This window comes from Channa argus, chromosome 4 (assembly GCF_033026475.1).
Source record: "Channa argus isolate prfri chromosome 4, Channa argus male v1.0, whole genome shotgun sequence".
NCBI classification, from domain to species: Eukaryota; Metazoa; Chordata; class Actinopteri; order Anabantiformes; family Channidae; genus Channa; species Channa argus.
The window spans coordinates 7,502,505-7,526,850 of NC_090200.1; the positions used below are offsets into that span (position 1 = coordinate 7,502,505).

Below are 24,346 nucleotides of genomic sequence, written 5' to 3' on the forward strand. Positions count from 1 at the left end.
GTGGCGTACTTGCACTCCTCATCCAGGAGGTGGAACAGAGCTGTAGGTTTCTTGCTGATGAGGTTGAGGCAGCCACTGTTGTCAATGTAGTCGATGGTGTGCCAGGTGATGCCCTCTGCCCTGTACTCCTCCTGCAAGTAAAATCACAGGCAGGCCAGTAAGTACATGGAAGGCTAATTATTCGAGAAGTCATGGAAAAGGTGAGAAAATCCACGTGCTGACACGACTGCCTCAGAGTTTTTCAAAAATACTTGGTGCATACATATGGATGAAACAACAACAGCACAACTTGCATCTACGGTTTCTTAAACAGCAGCAAGAGCATGAAGATATTTAACTTATTACTACAGAGGAGACAGAGGCTGTCATTGGATCATGTTTGAAGCACAGATAGATTCAACAAGGTCGAGTTTTCAAGGTCATTATTACAAGTAAATTGTGTCTTACATGGGACAGAAAGTATAATACTTGTATACTCTTCATTAGACCAAATAATACAGACGATACTTTTACAGCACTAAAAACCTGCACCCCCTATATGAAAACACCTGGCTTCTTGTTGGTTCTTCTATTTGCCCCCAGGGGCCAATGACGGTCGAGGTATATGGACCATGTTCCCTTAACACCCCTCAGGGAAAAACCAGTGAGAAGCAACAGCTACAATATCCTTCCACTTTTGGGAGAAAAAGAACAAGCTAAATGGAAAGTTACTGCTGAGGTACAGGACATTTGAGCAAGGTATGTAAACAGCCTCTGCTCCAGTAACTCATAGCTCACTGTGCATCTTACTCTTAGAATGCTGGAAAAGAGCGTGCACACTCAGGACATCTTCCCTGAATGAAAGCAACTATAAATCTTCAGGGTCAGCAGCAGCAAAGCAGGGAGCGTAGCTAAAGAAAAATACTGTGGAAGACAATGAGTTTCATCAGGTGGCTCAATAGCAAAAATGATTCAAGGGCGAAGAAGGTCCTAACGTCGTCTTCCAACGCCAAATGTCAAAAAGGTACACATGCTGGTAATTGTGCTATTCTTAGAGCCTTGCCAATAGAAAGATGAAAAGCAGAGGGCTCATTGGAAACATTTGGATTTATCCCTCTTGGACTGTGCTGCGAAATGTTTAATGGCAGACTGCCTGTTGCAATATGTTGTATCTTGTGTGCAACGCTGAAAAATGCTCCTCTGAGGAACATGAATGTGGCTCATTACACTTACATTTCTTTAGTACAAATGCAAAATTGATATCGTCATTGGTTGTGGAGCAAAGGTTGGGGTGGTTACAAATAGCATTTTATATTTATATAGCCCTTATTAAAAATAAGTTACAAACAACTTTACAGGTGACAGAAAAAAGAATGACAGAGCTGATAGAGGAGATAATATAACACAAAAACAAGGAAGTGTAAAAAATATAAAATATCAAGTCATAAACTTAACGACAAGCCAAATATACATATCAACCAATCACATCAATTCTTAAGCAAAACATTATTTCGTTGTCAACACACGTGTTGGATTAGTAAATGATCCTCAAGGTGTCATAATGCTTCTTGTCAGATTGTCAAACAATGTCTCAACTCTGCGCCAAAAAATCCAAACTATTTTGACAATTAGTTGCAACACATGCTCCACAATTCAAAGTATTCAAAGCAGCGCTGGAGCATACTTTTACGTGTGCGATACGTCTGCCCTCTAACCCTTTGTTCAGGCTGCTGAATCACTGACGAGGCATTCAGAACATGTGGCCCATTGGGTTTCATTCAGAGGTCGCACCGGATCAACCAAGACGAAAACAGAGCCGTAAAAATGTTGCACACGTGTGCGTTCGTTTAAATCTCCTCCAGCAAACACCGACTGATTACTGACTCAGTTCATCTGCCTTAATTTGTTGCGTCTGTGCCTGAGTTTGTGAACGCATGTTGACCCAGAGAGAGACAATTAGACACAGCTACACAGAAAAAGAGGTAAACACACTGTCATCAGCCATTTTACGCATATTTGCATACGGTAAACAGCTCGGCCCATCAGACAAGGACTACAAAACCGTGACTCAGTATGTGAAGCACGCAAAGGTGCTGGACATGTTGATCGAGCTACTAAAAAAATGCCACTCAGAAGGGCAGGTTTAAATTTTTTTCAAGTGTGTCTTTAAACAACAGTCTATGGTGCCTATATAAACACAATAACAGGTTTTACTTGCTCTAATTATTCATGCTGTTCATACTGGCCTTTCCCTGGATGTGATGGGGCTAAAATCCATAGTCCTCAGTCTTTTTTCAAAAGTGTATCTAAAGCTAAAATGAGGATTAAGCAGTCCGAGTTTAGGAAATCATTAGGATCACTGTCAAAGTTAAAGTCTTTTAGTATGAGGTTATTTTTATATTTGCCTCACCAGTCTTCCTCTGTTGAGTTGCAACTTAAGGAAATTTACAAAAAAAAAGGGGACTCTGAAGTAAAACGGAGGGCCGCGCTGTAGAGTCCTCATTCCATAGAATAAGTGCAATTCAAAGTTCACCTAAGACTCATATGAATCTTCCGTGGTCACGCGAGCTAACTGGAGTCCTCATTGTGCAAAGTTGTATTAATCTCTTTTAAGATTTTTTTTTTTTTCACCTCTCTGATAGTCCCTTGACTGCTGTGGTGTAAGACTATTATTTCAGTGACTGGCTTCCTTCACAAGTTGTGAATGGAGTGAATCTGGAAGCATTTTTATGGGGTTTTTTGGACACAAGATATTTGATTAAAATTTGTTTCCAGTTTCGGAGTTTGGATTCTATTTGTGCGTTTTCCACAGTTGTCATCCAGACAGCGTGGATTTGTTCCTGCCAATATGGATCATTTTTGTTTGTTTTGCATGATTTTCTGGTAGAAACAAGCGATGGGTGAAAATGTTCCACAGATTCCCCCTGAGAAAAGAGCAGGTCACAGCTAACTATGATCAAAATGGGCATAATACACCATTTTCAGACTGTTACATGTACGTGAAAACTATTTCTCACTGGTCCACACTGTGGGAAAAAGTCTGCAGGCTAAAACATCACCACCTAAAAACAGCTGACAAGGGGTAAGTGGAGAGAAATAGACTGTCCCTGCTTTTCCTCGGCTTTGTAGAAACAAATGTTAGTGTATGTCAGCTGGGTGGCGTGTTATGCATTTATGTTTTGATTAATATCCTTAATTCTGCCTTTTTTTCTATGTACTCTGATTCATACAAGTACAATTCATCATTTCAAAGTCTGACACAAATATTATTTTGTAATTAGTTTCCAGTTAACTCTGTAATCACAAGTTAAAAAGTTGCTAGATCATATCACTTTGCTGGAGTAAAAAAGTTGTGTAAAAAAAAGACTGAAATTGTGAAAAATTCTGGATCAGTGAAGCCCAGTGAAACTGCTGAAGTTACATGTGAGTCTCACGTAATCTTTGAAGTGTGTTCTTTTGACCCAAGGACGGCTGTAAACACGCGGCCCATATTTCGAGTGGTCATGTTCTGGTAGAAAAACTTCAGGGACACTGGAAAGTTGGAAAAGATTTAGCAACCAAAAGCCTCAGTTAAGACCAACTAGAAAAATCCAGAACTATTCCCATGTATTAGCATGAAGATTAGCCACTAAAACCCCTGAGTTGTTTATATGGACTCACATCATTTCAGATTATTTTTTTCTGTCTTGCATTAACACATCTTCATATTTTTTATGCAACATTAATTCTCACTAGTTGCTATTTTTGAATGCAGTATAAAAAAAAAAAAAAAAAAACTGCATTTAGGCAATCACCAGGTGACCAAGACCTGGTTAACGTGTATGTGGCAACTGGCACACAAGTAAGAGTGAAGTAAAGATTCCTTTATTTTTAGTAATTTTAAGGATTTTTTCAAACTTTGTATTTTTTCAAACTTTGAGTACGTTTTTTCCAGCTATCTACTGCTGACATGTATGGCCTCCCTAATATAACAAAGGGGAAGGGAATTTCATCTGTGGTGCTTTTAATTTGAAAACTTGGTCTCCCCAATTCTTACATAAAATACATTGTTAAATGATTTAAAGGAAATTATCATTAGAAAGTGGAGTGTACCCAGACACCTAAATCCAAACGTCTGCATGGCTAGACAACACTAAAAGGTGAGCGAGTCTTTTTCTCATTTGAGTAAAATGACCCTTTAAGAAAATATACAGGGAGTGAGGACTGAAAGATACTGTATTAGGACATATCATTTAGAAACACAGTTGTAAAAAATCTAGACTTAAACCAATCTGTGAGCAATAAAAGCATTAAAACTTCCAGCTTCGCTACAGGGACCATGCTGTGCTCAATGAGGTTTGTCAGGATTTGTGGCAATGCCTCCATCTATTAGTCAACTCTGCGTCTTTTTCCGCTGCGTAAAGCAGTGCAGTATTCAAGCTGCCTGAATTGTGTTTGGCCCTGTGCCCTGGTGTGGAGGATAGAGAAGGGTGTGTGTGTGTGTGTGTGTGTGTGTGTGTGTGTGTGATTCTCTATCTCTCTAACTGTCTCTTTATTCTTTCTATTTATCTCCCCCTCCCTCAGTGCCCGTTTCTCTTGTTATGACAGCAGAGTGTTTTTATTGTAGCAGACTGGAGGAACAGTGTTGAAATCATGAGAGCTGGAACAGGTTCTGGTGGTTTAGAAAGCGCGGAGAGAAAGAGACGTAAAAATTATAAATGAAGATGCTTGCTGTGTCGTCATGAAACGTGGTCTGTAAGTAGCTTTCGCTTTTTGCAGCCCTGATCAACTGGGACTCTGTCGACCAGCATGACTCAAACAATGACGTCAAGAAGTGAGCTCAGCTGTACAATCGGAATAAAGGCTTAGAAAGTTGAAAATGTACTGCGCCAATCTATGAATAATGAATGGGAACTGTATCAGTATGGCCATTTAAAAAGCTAAAGTGCCTATTTTATACTTATTTATGTACTGTAAGCTAAAAATGTTCCCTGGCTTTTAGTATACTGTTGAACGAGAAAGTCAAAAGCAGCTGGAGCAGCTGTCCTCCTTGTATCAGCTGGAGGTGAACATATTTTTATTTTTTAATTTCTATTCTGAGTCAGTATATTATCTCATAAGTTAAACGTGCTACACGAGACATTTGCCTAAGGCCATGGCTGTTGTATTTTTGTGAGGAATCATGTGCCAACTGCCTTGTTGAGTGTTAATACTGGACTGGAGGGTCCTCACCCACACACCCCTGCTGGTGTGTTCAGCTGAGGGCTTTGGTTTGTGTGGTCTTATTAGCCTTGGCTGCCGCTTTGAAGGTAAACACACGCACCGATGATAAGACTATGAGGGTGTAGCCTGAAGAAAAGAGAAGAGGAAAATCCCCCTGACGGAAAGTTAAACTCAACAGACCAATAGACAGCAGTGGTTCTCACTTGCTACGAAAACACAACTCAATTTATTTTGCTTTTTTCACCAAATCAACCTCTAAAGTTTGCTTTACTTTTCTCAGCTTTATGTATACTTCCAAATTCTATTAAGTAAGTATAAGTCTATTTGGGTCATTGGGAGTTTTATAACAGTTTCTCCATAAAAGGTTTAATTGGGAAATAAACATCACTGGGTCTACAAAAGTAACCTTTTTTCAGAAAATGACTTTTTAACACAAGAATTGTATAGTTATTCCTGCATAGCCTAGATAACATATAAAACTTTTTTTTTTTAAATACATATTTAATATAATAACAATAATATGGTAATTTCTGTGTTTGGCAACTTGTGTTATTGGCACATTGGCACATTTCTGAAAACCCAAAAAAATCAGCATTTCTGAACTTCTGTTTGCTCTGTTCCAAAGTCTGTGGCTTTGTTTTTAGTTATTTATCTGAAAGAAGGTCTGTAGTTAAAACAAGATGAAGAAATTTATATGTTTTACTCTGCAACATAGTATTCAAAAGTTGTTTTGAGGTTTTATGTGCCTTAAAAAAACAGTCGCTAATGACTGGCTAAATGAAACTCCAGATGTTGCCCAGAACGTTAAACGTTATCGTGTCGGACTTTGAGACTTTACTCGCTAATCCATCTTGACAGCCATGTTCTGTTAATTACTGGTGATCATTAGTTATATCAGGTCTATATGAAGAAAGGTGCGAAATCAAATTACAAATTGTAAGTGTAATGGTGGCGATGTTAAGCTCATGCAACTATGGTGTAGTTTGTTTATGGTGCAGGCGATAAGGTTTTTTAAAAAAAAATCTTAAAAATGGTGTTTGTGAAAACAATACAACTGTCAGACACAAAGCATCAGGAAGATGCTTCTGCAAACATTAGAAAAAAGATACTAACTGAAGCTTAAAATATTTTTCTACATATTTGGTCAGAGGAAATGAGAAAACAAATTCAAGTAAGGAGTTTTGCTGTGTTAGTTTTGCAGATAATATTATTTTTACCAACCCAGTGGAGGGGTCTGTGAAAAAATAAAGGCAATGTTAACAAAACACAGGGTTTCAGCTAAATACTTCGCTTCATGAAGAACTTTTCATTTTAAAATGATCTGTCAAACATCACAGATACTGTAGCAGCTTTTAATTTTAGTCAAAAGGAGATTCTACTTTAGCAAAAGATTTGTGGGCAGGCAGAGGTAGAAATTTGTAATCTGTTATACCTACAAGTAGTTTTTTCTAGAGTCTTTTACCTAATCAGATTGTCTTTGTGAGCAGAGTAAATTTATTAAACTCATTAAACTGCTAATCTTTTCATGTGTCAGATGTTGAAAGAACGTACAAGTATTTGGACCTTGGCTGGAGACTGTAAACCGGTAATGCCATGTACCGTCTAGCTAAAATCTACAGCGTCCTGATTACCGTTTTATCTGGAAGTCTGCAAGCTGGTAACATTTCTGTATCTTGTAAGGGTGACTGAGTTTTGAATCTGAGGTCAGTTGATAAAATAAAAGGCAGAGAGAAGGTGTGTTCTGCTTTGTCTGGATGTCAAACTGAGCCTAGAGGGGGGGCCTGAGGCGTGAACTGCTAAACTTTATTCAAATAAACACAAATCAGTACAGATCTGGCAACCCTTGATTAGGAAGCTGCACTGACCTGCCTCAGAGGGGCCCTGCAGCTTTGCTCTATCTCAATTGTTGTTCTGTCAAATACCAAAATAGCAAAAGGTTTGGAGGACCCCAGTGATTAAAGCATAAGAAATGTGAACTGTGCTGAAACAATAGTGGGCACCATCCTGTGAGGGTGAGCGTCTCAGCAGAAGTTAGACACTTATCAGTTGAAAACAGCAGAGGAACAAACCTTCAAGTCAAAGGTTGGGTTAAAGCAGACAAACGCATCAAGCTGCACCTGCTATCAGGGACTGGCTGACAATAAACCTTCTTTTAAAAGCAATGTGAAGGTTTTGTGTTTGTTTGTGGTCATTTTGTTATTGGTATTAGTTTTGGTGCCACTTCCAGATACTGTAGCTTTAGGTCATTGTTCAGTATTTTCAAGCTGTTTTGCATCATTACGTGTCTCTAAACTGAGCCCATTCAAATAAGAAATGTGCAGCCTTTCAGTCCCTGGCCCATTAAGTTTTTATCCATGATTTGAAGTTATATTCTAACCACTTATCAAACAAAGGCTTAATCACTGGGCTGTAATTTTGTGTGATACAAATTGGACATGAGTTGGCAAGCAAAATATATATGTACTGTATTTCAAAAATGCTGTTCCACTTACTTAAGATAATTTAAAGGTATGTTCATTTATATGTGCATTCTTTCCTTCTCTTGATCAGTGAGCAGAGTCAACGCAATACTGCCTTTCTGCTGTTGTTAAGTTAATGGTACTTTTGTGGTTTCACTTTCTAGTTGTCCAGTTGCTGTGGCTCTTTAAATGTTTGGTGGTAGTTATTTTGACATTGTCCCGGTGAAGCCTGAGCAACAACAACAACAACAACAAAAGAAAACGATGTAAAAATTAAATTCCTTCAATCGATGTAGTGCTTATCCATCAACGTTTTATTAACAACAACACATCCTGCAGCGAAGGCCTGTGCGTCTATGTGTATTTTGTGTCCAGGGCCTGAGGTTAACTGTCAGACACAAATAACTGAACCATTAGCACGGGTCAATCAGCAGCATGACAATCAGTCTGTCATCTTCATCAAGGGTGAGGGGACGTTGCTGCACTCATTTTACTGAACCGCTGCTCTTTTTTCACTCTGTCGCTCCGCTCGTTTAGCCGTCAGCAATGAGCTGCCCGCCCGCTGAGATGCCACGACCTATCAGGGTCTAGCAAGAGGAATACAGGAGCTGACAGTTCAACTGATAGAGATTTATTATCTCCTCTACCATGATCCCTCACTTATTTTATGGGTATGATGTGCAAATAAATGAAACCTGCACACAGAATTTTAAGTTGATCGTTTGTATCTTAAAAAATGAGCGTAATGAATGCATAATACAGCAGGTCAGGGATTAGTGGTTCTGTAATAATCCTAATGACGTTAAATGAAAGGGAAAAAAAGAGAGTGGGAGTCCACTTAAGGGAAACAAAAGCATACACAAACCAAGCCCAGGCAGAGAAAACATTCACAGCTTAAAGTGTTGCCAGTTTTAGCAGCATTTACCAGTCAGGAAACATGCAGCTCAGTTGAAATCCGGCACTCTAACCCAGAATGTCTGTCTGTTCTGGTCATTCAGCACTTTACCCTGAGCTGTTCCTTTAATGGATGTGAGCACTAACTTAACCAAGCTACATAACTACAGCTGCATGTATTGTAATGTCAGAGGTATGGTTCAGCTCACAGCTCTAAAAATGTTGGTCTGCTGTGTCCAGCCTCAGTATTTAAGGCCCCGCGTGTTTCCGTATGTTTTCTACTTATGACAGGTGGAAATTACAGCCAGCAAGCGCTGAGTTTAAGTGTGAGTTTCATATGTTTATGGCTACTTTATTATACATGACGGGGTTTTCCCTCGGAGTAAGCTTATAGTTATATTAAGGGCTGGTTAAAGCTATGGGTAGTAAGTGTCAAAGTGGTTATGTGGGCACAATGAGAAGTAATGTTTAAACCTGCTGTAAATGGGAAAGCATTTCACGCATGGCTGTGCTTCTTCTTCTTCTCTTCCTCTCTGCATGTGTCCACAGCATTGGGGCTGTGTATTTCCAAGGTGCAGTTGCTGACCTGCTCAGTGTTGTTTGGCTGCTTCTTGTCTTTTTGTTGCTTAGCTTTTCTCTCTTCACTCTCCAGTCCCCCCAAATGGTTGAGGCAGACGGTGGCCCACCTTGAGCTCGATTCTGTCTGAGGTTTCCTCTTATTAAAGGGAGTTTAACCTCCCTCGCTGTAGCCTAGTGCCTGATCAAGAGACATTTGTTGAGTTTTCCTAATAATTAATAATGAATAATAAAGTTCTTGCCCTTACTGTGTAAAAGTGACTTGAGATGATTTTTGTTGTGAATTGGTGTTGTAGAAATAAAGCTAAATTAAAACATGAATCATCGTCCAAGTCAATGGTTTGATTCCCGGTCCTCCTGGCTACTAGTATCCCTGGGAAAGACACTGACCCCCAAGTTGCTTTGGATGAAAGCATCTGCAAAATGACTAATTGTAATTTAACATAAGAAGCTGAATCTTTAATGTATTTTGACAAGAAAAGCAAAATGAGAACCTTACTTCTCATATGTAGTTGGTGGCATTTTTGCACCTTGCACAGCAGTGCTAACAGATACTTTTAGAAAATATTTGTCATATCTTAAGCTAGGTATATTAGTTTGTTAAATATAAGGATATACAACAGAATCAAGCCCAACAACAATGTACAATCCTCTGCATAACTAAGTTGAAAAAAAAAAATTATAGATTTCAGGTATATGTAATTTTGTAAAGACTACAGTATTTTCCACTGAAAAAGACAAATGTACTAAGTCACTGTGTGTGTGTGTGTGTGTTAAAAACATCTCAGAAAACATTGACAGAATTACAAAAGCAGAGGTTCTTTCGTTTTGGTTTCCACCAGTCTGACATAATGAAACGTCTCTTGAAAAGGAAGCAAAGACAGCCCATTCTTTACTTAATCAGCTAAATCAGTCAAAGGCATAAAGGCATTTTAGAGAACTGTGGAACAGCCACAATAGCTTGATGCTAGTGCTTAAACAGACGTCACTGGGTATCACCGTGTTTTGGCATGACAACACAGATCACGTAGGAATCTTTGCATGTTGTTAACATTGTCATTGTCAAAGCCATTGTGTGATTGGAGAGGAGAGGAGAGGAAACAAAAAGGAACTACTGTTATGCCACTGTACCTGTTCTAATTTAAAGATGTGTTGGTTGAAGTAGTGCTGGAGCCGTTCGTTGGCGAAGTTGATGCAGAACTGTTCAAAGCTGTTGTTCTCATAGTCTTCAAAACCGAAGATGTCCAGGACTCCTATTGAGAGGGTCTGGTGAAGAACACAGATAAATCTTTTTATTTCTATATTCACGTTCTCATGCTGTATGATGAAACACCTGGTGCAGCATCACTGTACAAGTCGGTGAGCATGTAGGATTCTTTATTTTGATTGTTTCTTTTTACATGTCATTCATTACAGCCTCAGTGACCCAGTTGCCCCCTGGGTGTCAGCAAGATTCACGTCGTCATATATTATTAACATGAACCATCTGAAGGAGGCAAAGAAAGCCTTTAATTATGAAATGTACTGTAAAAGCTGTTTCTAATTTAATTTAATGGTATTCAGCAGTGTTTTATTTCTCTCTGAAGAGCAGTATTTTATTCAGGCCTAAAAACATACTGTACATTAGCACACACTGCTGTTATGTGCACACAAGAACAGTGACCTTGCCAGAAATCCAACCTCTTTGACCCCCTCCACCCACACACACACCCCCTTCCCCCCCACACACACACCCACCCCAGCAGCGCAAAGGGAAAAGAAAAACACATACGTACATAGATGATGTCAGTGCCAATACACACAATGCAATGGGACAGCAGAGGGACAGTGGGGGAAATGTGAGCTGGGGGGAACTTGATTCCATCTGCCAAAATGTCCCCCAAAACACCCCCCCTACACACACACACACACAAACAAACAAAAAAACACACAGAATGATCTGTTTTCTAATCCTTTTTGGTGCCCCCAGTGGGTATGACTTGCCAGCTGGCACTTCAACACACACACACACACACACACAGGAATTGCATACCACATGCTCTGCCTCTGGGAGTAGAAGAAGCCAGAGAGTTGAGAATCAAGACTTGACTGACAGACGGACGAGGTGCACGCGTCAGACAAATGAAAATAAGGAAAGATGGAAAGAACAAAGGACATATGCAGCATGGAGGGAAACAAAGGGATAGTAAATTGTGACTGAAGTTAAACGTGAGAGTTAAATACTTCTCCATCATTACAATATGCATTATTCACAGCAGCCTTGTTGACTTGTCAAAGTGGTGTTATTAATGATGTCAATAATGGCTGACATCCCCATTTACACATATTATTTGTACTGTATATATGTAGATAATTTATGTTGAACTGAAGTGAACTGCTACCACTTTTGAATATGTAAAGTGTTGCATGCCTGTTGTATTTCCCATTGTTGTTGTTTTACTGCTGGTTTGTTTGTGTGGGTGTGTGTTTGTGTGTTTTCCTTCCTACCTTTGAATTATCCTCCAGGTCCTTGTTGTTTAGCAGGGCGTGGTTAGTCCTGAACACAATCCAGTCAAATAGTGCACTGTACAGGGACTTGGCCATAGAGTCTCTCACCGTGCCGGCCTACACAAACACACACATACAGACACGCTGAAAAGATTAGTTTCCTCCTGATCATGAACATATGGATATCTTAATCAGAAACAGGAGCCAAGCCCACTCTGAAGGGCTTTTATTCCACTCCTTCACAGCTATGCTGAAATAACTGCGTATGACAGGAACCAACTTTGCTCTATCAAACCCAAACACCTGCCAACAGCATTAGTTCAGGCCAGGGCAAGAAAACAAACACAACATCTCTTCCCTGGAACTGGATCAGTGTCATATTAAATGTGTGAAATGGACAGAGAACCGGTCTAATGAACTACTGCGGCAGCTGAGTCATCGCCTGGTACTGACTGAGAGAAAAGATCTTGAGACCACTAGGAAAAGCAAAGATGGACAGGTCAGACATGCTTTTTCTAAAGAAATAATCAAATGATAGTGTTTTTAGGAGACAACGTTTCAGAGATCGTTATTAATTGTGTTCAACAACAGAAATCAGAAAATTACCATCAAGTAATGGATTTGCTGATTATCACAAAAAAGACTGCAGATAATAATTTCTGTAATGTATCAGCACAAATGCTAAATGACTGTGGACTGTTGCCTGTAAAATTTGAAGCTTTCACATTAACATTTTTGGGATAAATAATTATTTAAAAAAATATGGAAAATCCTGAATCGTTACCCACTGATACACCACGGGACCAATGTGAGATCGTATTAACACTGGTAGAAATAGTTACTCTTATTTCTTAAGGAGTTAGACGAGAAGATAGTTACCAATCTCTGCTCTGGATGTTAAATATTAAGCTACACATGCAGGAGGTGAGTAGTTTAGCTTAGCATGAAAACCAGCGGGCCAATTGTCCGGCTAAGGAGTTTCCCCCGGTGCCTCCAAATTTCACTATTTACACTGTAAAGAATAATCGTTTTTACGCCTGATGCTAAGTTAAACGAAGCTAAGCTAACTGCCAGCTGGATCTATTTTCATATTTAGTATAACATCACAGACTTGAGAATGGTATTATATAATATTCTTATCAAACTATTTAGACAAATTAACAACAAATCCATACATCTATCTTATCGATGTGATTCTGACAGAAATGCCAAGATACTACCTGTAAACTGCAGCAGCATGTGGTTGAGGTGATTGATTAGCATCAACTTAGTGGCTTTGTCGCTAGATTTGGAAACTTTTTAACCTTCTTTAAACTTACGTTCGGCAAAGTCTGTACAATGTGTCAGTACACCACAACATCCATCATGTGAAAAGTAGCACCTGACATTATCCAGTGACCTCTACAGACTTTTCCAGTGAGTTTGTGCTATTTTCCAATAATAATAGTTGGCAACACTGAATGCGAACAGTCTGCTTTAGTGACGGCACCACCGTAATTTAAAGATGGGAAATGCCAGGCAGCAACAGTACTACCACAAGCTTATCTCAGGCTGCCGTTACTAGTGATGAACTAAAACAAGATGGTAAACGCTGAGTCCGTGTTAAAACTTCCATAATGTCCATAAAGTCCAATGTTTGCCATTGTTGCTGTGCACATTGCTGTAATCTGTTAAGTGTTTTTAGTCAGGAGCCAGACACTTAAGTGCCTCCAGACCTGCATATCACTATTTGGACAAGGTTTTTTTATGGATTACTTATTGATCCATATAAAACAACACTGCCAAGAGGGGCTATTACTGCACTCCAACAAGCCAAAGTGCAACAATTCCCTCTTTTGGCAATGATGAAAGACATGCTAAGCTAACCTAAGTAGACTTAAATGCTGAGTTAAACTCCAGAGCATGTGCTTTGGCCCAGAGAAATGTTATTTGCTATTGTTATATGTTATTTATGGAGATTGAAAAAAAAAAACATTTGCTTCATCTCAGTCTAACATTTTAATCCCAGGAAACCTAAAATAGCTGTTGAGGCCCCATTTGAAAACACAGTTCAATGTAAAACTATATAAGTAGATTTATTTTTAGCAAGGTAACACGACATTAAAAGAGTGAAACTACTATATTTGTGTGAAAGAGCTAAATCAGCCCTTGGACCACTAAAAATAGATCTTTTAATTTCAAACAGGAAAGGCTAACAATTTTATACTAGAGTTCTGTCATTGAAATGCCAACAATAGCAAAACAAGCAGGCGTTTGTTTTGCTCACGTAAAGGAGTTGGTTGCCCGCTGGTTTTACATGTTTACATGAAGCATTAGGCTACAAATCTACTAAATACAATGCTACAGATAACATTCATCCATTCAACAATTCAGTGATGCACAAAAATAAGTTCCTGCTTCCTTTTTTTCCTATAGTGAAATTGATGTTTTCATGAGTTCTACAGGGTAGGAAAGTCTTCATCTTCCTAAATAGATAACTACAGTAGATATAGAAATCAAAATTATGACAGAAATTTTCAACAAGTGTGTGTTAGATCAACACACTTGCACAAGTGGTTGAAATAAGGCTGAGGCTCACAATAATTTCATGAGCTGAGCTAAAAAAATATTTTATTCCAACTTTATGGGAAACAGTGTAGTTGCACTCTTGCTGGTAATTATTCAGTGTAAATCAGTGCACGTCTGTGGTTTATCAGTAAAATGTCTGAAACTAGAACACAGACCTGAATCTATGCCAACACTGTGACAGAGTATGAAAAAATACAACTAAATGAATGGAGGCGTTATGAGTGGCTTCTGATCGTTTTACCTTATTAAACAAGGGTTTATTGTAAAATATTACCTATAGGCTGCACTGTGTTACAACCATAGCACAGAAGGAAGCAACAAAGAGGAAAGAATGTGCCACAGGAAGTTGGTCTGATGAATCCTGCAATAGTAAATAAAACAGATGCACAGACTCACGCTATAGTTTTAAGCAAGTTATATAATAGCAACAACAACAAAAAGTAAAAATATTCCTCCTTCTTCAGAGGCCTCTGTGGGACACTGTGAAGCTGCCCCAGTGTGGATGCACTCACTTTAAAGGACTGTTCAAAACACTGCCCATGAAGGCTGCATGCAGCCAGCAGCCGTGATGAAGCAAGACTGTGCATTTTTAAAGCTGCCTCTTCAATCTTACATTATTGATTATTTATGATATTTTTAGCAAGCAGGCCTGTGACGTCCCTTCTCCCACCGTGTTATGTAAGACCGGTATGAATAATACAATGTTTCAACAAAGAATCACCACTTGAATGCTTCAGCAGGAACTCGGGAATTGGCAGATTTGAAGTGAGTTCCGTCGACATGCTCACTAAGCTTGCATTGTCTTTTTTTTGGGGGGGGGTCCTTTGGCCTTATCCTTAGAGTTCAGGGTCACCACAGCAGATCATTAGTCCGCATGATGATTTGGCACAGTTTTTACGCCGGATGCCCGGACCCTATGACCCTTCGACCCTCTGGTCAGTAGGCGGCCACTCTACCAACTAAGCCACTGCCGCCCCACTAAGCGTGCATTGTCTATTGTAATTTAATTATTCAGCACAATGAGAGCATTTATGAACCAGGAGGCAACATAGTTTGATGCCAGTGGGTTGAAACTGTTTTACTGGAGGCCCACGCGAGAAACGGACACATAATTAGCAGATGAGCTTAGCTGTTAAACTAGATCTTGCTGGTGTTTATAACTGCAGAGGGGAAGTTGTTCTTTCTTTCTCCTTGAAACCACAGGAGGTATAAAACACCAGCATGAGCTCATGCAGCACCTGGCCTGCAAGCATCCTCGCTACAGGATGTCTGTGTGCCTCACCACAATATGTCAATCTACATGTTTTTTATTAGCATTCACCTTAAACTGTATTAGTTGGAGATGGGTGTACCTAATAAACTGCCATCAGATTGCATGTTAGCTCAGACATTGTACAGTTCTCCAGTAGTATGGCAATGATGCTGCAATCACTAAAAAAAGGTCTTCTTACATGAATCAGCATCTTAAATACTCCGTGAATGCAAACCATATGAATGAGTGGCTGAATGCCCCCCCCCCCCCTCCCCTTCCCCCTGTCTGTCTTTCAAACAGGAAGGAGGAAGTGGTGGAGTCAAATAATCAGGAGCCACATCAAATGTCAAAAGCAGACTGCACAGTATATCTTGACATACATGGGTTCACACACATAGGTACCTTAACAGACATTCACACATCTTGCGGATGCACACACGCTGGGGTTTTCGCACTTCCTTATGCTAATACTGAAATAAACTCTTCTGTGTGTCGTGAGATCTAAACTGCAGTGGTCAAGATTTTCTTGCTCCCAGCATGGCCAGCTGAATGGTACAAAGCACTATAAAATAATGGCAGAACTTTGTGAAAACCCCTGGGATTGATGTAAGGAAACAAATACAGATGGGTGTTCTACCCAACTTTATATAACTTATTGATATCAAAGTTTTAAAAGATGTTCATTTTTAATTTATATTTAAGTCACATGTGGCCTGTTCTTCTGAGAAAAAGATAAAAGAGAACAGACTATCCGGGTATAATTCATAGCATAGGATGTCAGATGTCTTTTCTGAGTTAAACTGGGCTGAAACAAAATTTTCAAAACAGATGCCTGAGTGGTTCAATGAGTAGAGGTGGCTGTTTTAGTCAGAGGATCTGTGTGAACTCTGCTGTCTTAAGCAATTCAACTGAGAAACAGAAACCAAGACACAATCAGGAAAAGGCCAAATCCAAATATAAAAGGTTTCAGTTTTATGATAAACTTATGATAACGTTTGACTAGATTCCAGTTTCCAAGCTTCCATGAACAGAGAATTTTTACTTTTACTCTCGTTATTACACTGAAACTAAACCCAGACAATTCATAAACATCTTTCATCTGACTCAGTAGTGCACAACCAATGAATTCACAGGATATTTCTGGAAGAAACTAATGAAATGCCAGCCTCTATGCTGCAGCACACAGAGGTTCAGCGGGTCAGACACTTCATTCAAATCTCCCAAACTCAACTGTGGCCTGGTGAGACTTTCTCAACCTTTGTCATCCAAATAGGAAGAAATAATTTCTGAGAACCAGCAACATTTTCCAGCTTCCATTTTTCCCCATTTCCTTTGTATAAAAACAGGCGTGTTACGGATTCCTGTGTAATCCGTAACACGCCTGTGCGTGTGCTCTTTAATGTCAGTCTTTGTGAGGACTGATTTGACTGGGGGCAGCAGAAGGAGTTTTGAACTGTCCACACTTCACAATTCTGCTTGGGACCTGGAAATCAAGCTAGTGTTGGTACGCGACTTGAAAGCAAAGCGCTCCCTCTCCTTGTGCTGTTTAACGTCACCCAATCACTCATTTACATCCTTGCTGTGCACGCTGTGATCCAGCCTGTAGCCAGGTCTTCCAGCAGACAACACTAGTTTAAATCCTCTGTGTGAAGGGAGCAGTTGAGCGAAACACACTTTGATCAACTTGGCCTTTTCTGATGCCCAATCAAAATCATATTCCACATTTACACAAGAAGCCTTACAGAGGCAACACCTCTTCACATTAAGGTACAGTATGTTTTGGAACACATGACAACTATAAAATGTTTTTTACGTTTTGTACCTTTAACTTTCATTTATGAATTTAACAGGACATCAGAAGTGTGGAAATATATAAAACTCTTGATTGCTCTTTGAGTAAACAGTTTGAATGGTTCTACTTTTTACTATTTAACTTTTTAATATTTGCCTAATTATGAACCTTTCAGAGGATGAAGAGTCTCTTTATCCTTTTATCTCTCACTCCATTTAAAATAAGGCCTCCTTAAGAAGGTGAGGAGCCAACTTCTACAGCATGACACTGCAAGCTGCAGAACAGGGTTTATTATAGCTGCAGGCCACAGCCTCTGCTACACAGCTAGTGTATAAAAATGGAATTCATGTGTTTGAAACATGTGTGACTGAAGAAGAAAGAAAGAAAAAAACGGAGACAAACCGAGAGACCCAGGATCTGGTTTCTGGCTTCAGTACTGTATATTCCAGTGGAGGTTGCACATTCCTGAGACAACACCACATGACTGGAGAGATGGGGGTGTGTTGAAGGCTGGGAGCAACCATTGTTGGGCTAAACTAACCCGTAGATCAGATTGGGGGGTGGAGCCATGTGGAGTAACAGACCTATCTATGTGTAGCATTTCCTTCGTCAGACAAAAGACCCTGCAGCCACAAGCAGAAAGCTGTGCCAAATTCAATTCTATATAGAGCCATCAAAGGCATTACGGATGGAGCGAAGATGAAACCCAATAAATATTAATATTTACTATGATATACATTGGATGAGTCTATGTAGGTCAACAGTGGGAACCTGGAGGCAAGTCTGCAGAATGCATGTCCAGAGGGCTGAACAATTACATCACTGTGTTGTTTGACTCAACAGGAAAAAGGAAGTTGCAGAGGAAAAGACCCCTATCAAAAAAGTCTTAAACAGAAGCGGTAGGGGCCTAAGGGAGTGCCACAAAAAAAAAAAAAAAAAAAACCTCCCAAAACAAGCTCCAAATCATGCAAACAAAAACACAGAATCTCCCCTACAGGATGACAAAAAGCTCGGCTCCACTATGCATTGAGACAGACTGGAATTTGTTCAGGCCACAGTTACCGGCTCAGAAGACAACAATAGAAAATGTTGAAAAATATCCTTTAGCAACTTTGAAGCTTGATGTGGCAAGACTGATAAGAATAATAAACCAGACAGACTCACAGGGGGTGCCACAGTAAAAGGTCATTAGATTTAAAAAGTCAGATACAGTCAAATAAAGCCTGTTTTGAGGATGAATTTATGAAGTGTGTGAAGAGTGTGAATAATACTGAAACAGTCACCTCGGCAAGTTTATAGGGCACGATGAGCCTCTCTCCAACAGTCACAGTCTTCCGGGTCGTCAGTGCTTCAAGCAGCATCTCCTCTTTTACCTGCAAGAAGAAAAAAATTGACAAGGATAAAATCTGGAGAGAGTCAAAGTAGAAAGAGGCATAACATGGGATTTTAGCTATTATAGGACAACGAATATATATGAGGGAATAAAAAGACACTAAGCCACTGATCAACATAAAGTAATGTTTCAGTTTGATAGATTTGAAGCACTGTAGTTGAATGGTCCTATATGAGATCACTGGATACAAGAATGCCGTGCAACCATCTTTTCATTAAATCTATCCGGCCTGTGATCAAGTTTTGATCCGGTCTCCATTTGCAGTTTCCAAGCCCAAGATGAAATTACCCGAGTAATATCACTCACACTTGTTTTTAGAGGCTGAGGCTCACATGACTGCTAAACGAACTGTTTTGCATAAAAATTGGTTCTCAGTATAAAATACGACCATCCACTCCAACCACAGAACCTGATTTCAGATAAAACAAACATCTGATTCCTATGTAACAGGGTTAAAAACAAATTCATATCAAATCACAGGTTTGGGTAAAGGTACACATTGCAGGTGTGTGGTAGGTAAAAAAAAAAAGTCAGGTTGAAAACAAAAACGTTCATCTTGTTTAACTAGCTCGGTGTTATCATGTCTAGATCCTATTCCATAATAAAGACTGCAGCTTAATGACAACAAGTGGAAGGTCTAAAGTATGTGGAACGATGATCAGAATACAATTTTTTTATCTTTGTGTTTGTCCAAGTAAAGCTGACTGAGTGCAGTCAGCTTATAGCCAGGATGAGTTGAAAAGTGAATATGTGTTTAACTAACCTTAGTGTATGGGCACTGATTGGGTCACAGGCCTCATATTAAAAGGTCTGGTACCAAGTTCTGCAGGTGTGTGGGAAAACTGGATTTACAGAAGTACTGTATAAATACAGTGCTTAACCTTGGGAGGGTAATTTGACATATATGACAGCAATCGTACATCCTTTTCATTTTAGGCTGAAGCTGGTAATATCCCTGCTGCTCCTAACTACCAGGACTGGCCAAGATTAGCAGCTCTTGAGCCCCAGACAGCCGTTAAACGCTGGCCACTGTGTACACATATTTAGTACAATACTATGTGACCTTGCATGTGAGTTCGCACAGAGTCTAAACTTGGCCCCAGACAAACCATTGATGACAGGGCCACACTGGGAGAAGCAGATGTCACTGCACACGTCTCCTCCATCTACAGGGATTATGGGAGTGGGCTGAACAGCTGCTGCAGAGACCACGTGCTTGTGCGTGTGTGGAGCCATGTGATAGCATGTCTTTGTGTGACTGCCTGATATGTTCACGTATAAAAGCCAATGGTGTTAATGGTATAGTTAATAGCATTATGGATCTGGTTTTGTCAGATGCTTCCTTTGTAAAGACTCTGACATGAAGTAATAAGGGAGGAGGGTAACGTGTGTGTGTGTGTGTGTGTAATGAGTGGGTTGGTGGGGGAAAGGGAGGAAAAGGGGGGTGGCATAATCAGACTTCATTTCACAGTGCCTGGTAATCCTTCCACTCAGAGCAAAGCCAATTCTGCAGCCTGGTGATTGGTTTTTAGTCAGTACACTTTCATGTATCACTGCTTGGTAACAAATGCTAATACCATAACACACACACACACACGTATGTCAGTGCTATGTTTCAGTGATTCAGTGGCTTTGTTTTTGTTTTGATCCAAGAGTATTGCCATTTATTTGTATTTAGATTTTGTTAGTTTAAAAAGAACACATATCCATTACAGTAAAAATAAATAACAGCTTGTGAAAAGATTTCAGTTTATAATTTCTTTTAAATGTCATGTCAGTTTGAGTTTGAGTTTCAGTTACATGTAGTAAGTTATTAATAAAATGAAGACGTATCACTCTCCTGGACTTTCTCAGTTCTCTTTTAGTTGTACAGTGGTGCATCGTCTCTACCAGACAATCTCTGACCCACACTGGCTAACAACCAGCATTACAAACAAATACCTTAGGAACAGTTACAAACCTGCCACCAGCGATGTTTGACAGCACTGGCTAAAAATGGGTAGCTGCTAGTTGAATGTTTAGTGCGCCATCATTTCCTAATGATAAATAGCATTTGAGTTGAGTATAGTGTTTGGGAGGCTTACAGACACATTCAGTTAAACTAGTTCAAACAAGGCAAGGAGACGTGATTTCACATTTTCTGAATTTCCTATCACTGTCTTCTCCTTAATAAAAATATGAGAAAGTACTATCAAATAATTCGACATAACTACTTAAAATGTGCCATATGAAATTTAAAAATTGTACTTGAATAACTGTAATAATTCCAAGCTGTTTTACTGTATGTACTGTACTTTAGGCAAAACAGAAGTTAGTGCTTTATTAGCATGTCTAGTAATTTTATTTTTTTTTACAGGTGGATTTTTGTTGAATTTGAATTTGAATAGGAAGAATTTAAAGAAGACCTTAAACTGTATTTTCTGCCAGCATTCTGGCTTTTGTGGGATTCAGAAAGTTACGCTCAGCTTGTGCAGGAATGTTTCTGGTCAGGTCAAATCACTCCGCTCCACAGCTAAGAGGATCCAGGCTGTCAGCCGTCCATCAGGCCCTATAAGCTCTGCTCCCTCTCTTAGTGCCACCTCCACAGGAAACAGGAAGTCCCAGTCAGTTTCATTCCTATTCATGCGTCTTTCCACACCCGTGCCACGCTGTCCTCCTTAAAAGATGGCTCGCATTAGCGGGCCGCGGTAGAAGTGAGTTCACATCCCGTCCTGTCTAAAATTCTGAACTGCTTCACATATCGAAGTAGTTATTCATACAAATTAAGACCTCACGTTGGCTCAGCTTTCCCTTGATGCAATTCCAATCTCAAATGATCCACACTCTGCATTTAGCAGACCTCAATAACCACTTTTAGCCATTTAGCTGATTCTGTTATGCAAGGAGTCTTATAATAAAGTCATGCATCCTCAATAAAACTCAAGTGTTGAGTACTTTTCATGGCGCCTTTCTGGTCTATACTTCCATCTGATGTCCCAACATCAAGTAATTCAACTTTTATGTGCATATCACAGTAAATACTTTACATGCTTTGTCATAAAGTCCAAATAAAAACAATGATTGGCAGCTTTTTACACCATGTGCCATATCACTCCCCCCACATTAAATAACACTGTTTTCCTACTGCAACATCATGTTTGTTGCCACATTGTTGCTGAATGTTTCATTGTGGATGTTCTTGTTAAGCTTTGGTTTTCACTTTTCTTTCTTCTTCATTTGAACAATGTTTTATGTGACCCTTGGGACAAATAGCTGCGGCCTCTGCACTAACTCACAGACATCCAAATAAACTTGAACTTAAAACACCAACCCCTGATCATGTGGCCAACTTCTTGTTAAGCTCATGTCACTCTGGACCTCCGGAGACCCGTCTGAATGTTGAAGGGGAACACTGGTCACCTCTTCCCACTCTTAACGTCCCCGCTGTGCTGCTGACAGGAGTCTCCGGCAGAAATTGAGCATTGTTTTGTCAGCGACTCCAAAGCACGTCCGGCTAATCGTTGCCGTTTGTAACAAAGGACTGGAAAGTGACACAATCCTTCAACCCCAAGGTAAATCAGAACAGCGTGCGAACGTTTGAGTCGGCCTCGTGGTGTCAACTGACAAGTGGGCCAGAAAAAACCTACCAGTAACGACCAGACTGGCTGATGACAGCTTTTTCTCTCCACAAAATCAAAGATGGAAACAACAGGCATTGATGGAAATAATGAAAATATGTCTTATCATTTACAATCTTCTTAGTAGTAATTAAAACGGTTTGCAGCTATTATAATCACCATCATTATTTTCTTTATAAAAACGCTAAGGCACTGGACTCAATCATAGTAGGACAATAACGTCATTACCCGTCGCCATCTTTGATCATTGGAGACAAAATGGCAATAAACAAGCAATGGACTGAAATTATTAGAAGTAGCTCTGTGACTCAAATGCATGTTAGGGCTACACTGTGCTGTATCTGGCTTTCTTATTACGGCCATGCTTACTTTGGTTTTCTCCCACAGTCCAAAAACATGCATGTTAGTTTAATTGGTGACTCTAAATTGCCCGTGAGTATGAATGGGAGTGTAAATGGTTGTCTGTCTGTGTAAGTCTCTCTGTGTTGGCCCTGAAATAGAATGCAGACGTGTCCAGGGTGTACACCACCTTTCGCCCAATGACAGCTGGAATGGGCTCCAGAAGCCCCAGAAGTCTTATGTGACCATAAGAAGAATCAACAGTTCAGATAATAAATGGATGGATGAATACTTTATTGGATGTCAGCCTGCCTCTAATGAGTTGAGTTTGCGCAAATTTAGCAGCTAACACCGGCGTTTTTTACTTTAAAAAAGTAAAAACTGTGGGACGTTTATTTTTAATGCAGTGATTTTACATTTTCTTTTTGCAGTGGTAAAACAAAAGTTGAACAGAAACAATGGCTAAATTTAAATATGAAAAGGAGGAACACTGAAAACCAAACATGAGGTTGACCAAAGTGTATCAATACTGTTTCAGGTAGTTTTACTTCTGCAGTTTGTAACACGGTCGGCAAAATGCACTTTTTACAGAGACAAAGCTACCACTGATCAAACTAAATAAACTAAATAAAAGTTAAGGATGTAATGTGCAACAAGGGCGTGTTCTGACCTTTCAGGAACCATCCACACAGCAAGTGACTGACAATTCACAGGTGCAAAAACCAAGTGATTTACAATAACATTTCATGTCAAAATTACCAAAGGAAAGACATAACAGAATTACAGTCAGTCTTCGAAAAAGATCAGATTCAGTGTGCGATATTTTTCTATAATACTTTACATTTGATGTATTTTCGATTTCCGACTATTTTAACCATGCAAGTGAAATTGCCCTGGAAGAACAACATGGTCCAGCTGCTCCTGGTGGGAAAGCAGACGTATGCAACAGCACAAAAGCCCTGAAAATAGCCTCTACACAAACAGTACTTTGTGGAAGTTCTGGATAGTTGGACGACTCATTGGGACCTGAAGCACCTCTTAACTTCCGCTGTCAACACAAACTGTGCTTGTACAAAGACAGCCCTCAGCTTCTCTAAAAGCCTTTCTCCAAAACCCACATATGGGACGTAAACTTTGGCAACACGATGTCTTACAGTTTGTTATAAAACACAGAGCAGGGAAGACTCTTTTGCTCCAATGGATGCAACTTGTTTTTTATAAGTTCACGGAGTTTAAGGATCTCCAGTGGGCATGTAATGGAATAACTTTGGGAGACAAAACAGCAAAGACAGTTTTCAGGGAGAATAAACAAGCTCTGTGGTAAAGCTCTGTTCCCATTCTTCATTTTTATTATCCTTCAAAGTATTTAGAGTATTGCATTTCAGCACAAAGTCAGCAAGACAAAAAGAACTGTGTTTTGGTGAAACTGGTACAGAAGTACGGACAACTGGATGTCTACTATCGCTGAGACTCAGTTTGCCATATGCAGTTCCATAGAATGTGTTAATTTTAAGTTTAGTACTTCTTCCCCATGTTCTGTTTGGTTAAGAACCTGTTTCTAGCTGCTCACCTCTAGCAGCTCTGAGACGATGGGCAGGACCTCAGGGTTGCAAATGTCGATGGAATCGTCCCTGTAGGTCTTCTTCTTGTAGCGGATGTTTCCGAGGTGGAGGATGGCTGACAGCAGGGAGAAGATCCTGACGAAGAAGAAAGGCGTTTATTGGTAATTCTCTTATCGATCATGTTTTTAAATGACTGAATAGAGGTTTGAGATCCTTGAAAAGGAAA

The 24,346-nt window shown here is 39.7% G+C and overlaps 1 protein-coding gene across 21 annotated transcripts in view; it reads right to left on the minus strand.

Annotated features, from left to right (window-relative positions):
- Positions 1–24,346, minus strand: part of LOC137125950 (unconventional myosin-IXAa-like) — a 132,352-nt gene that overhangs the window by 28,318 nt on the left and 79,688 nt on the right. For all 21 annotated transcript variants that reach the window (XR_010914242.1, XR_010914243.1, XM_067502231.1 and 18 more), the window contains 5 exons: positions 24,129–24,255; positions 18,493–18,582; positions 11,598–11,714; positions 10,242–10,376; positions 10–131 (listed from right to left, as the gene is read on the minus strand). Coding sequence is in view for 19 of the 21 variants with exons in the window: in XM_067502231.1 (XP_067358332.1) it covers positions 10–131; positions 10,242–10,376; positions 11,598–11,714; positions 18,493–18,582; positions 24,129–24,255 (591 nt within the window). In the remaining 2 variants the exon portion in view is untranslated. The remainder of the gene's footprint in view (positions 1–9; positions 132–10,241; positions 10,377–11,597; positions 11,715–18,492; positions 18,583–24,128; positions 24,256–24,346) is intronic.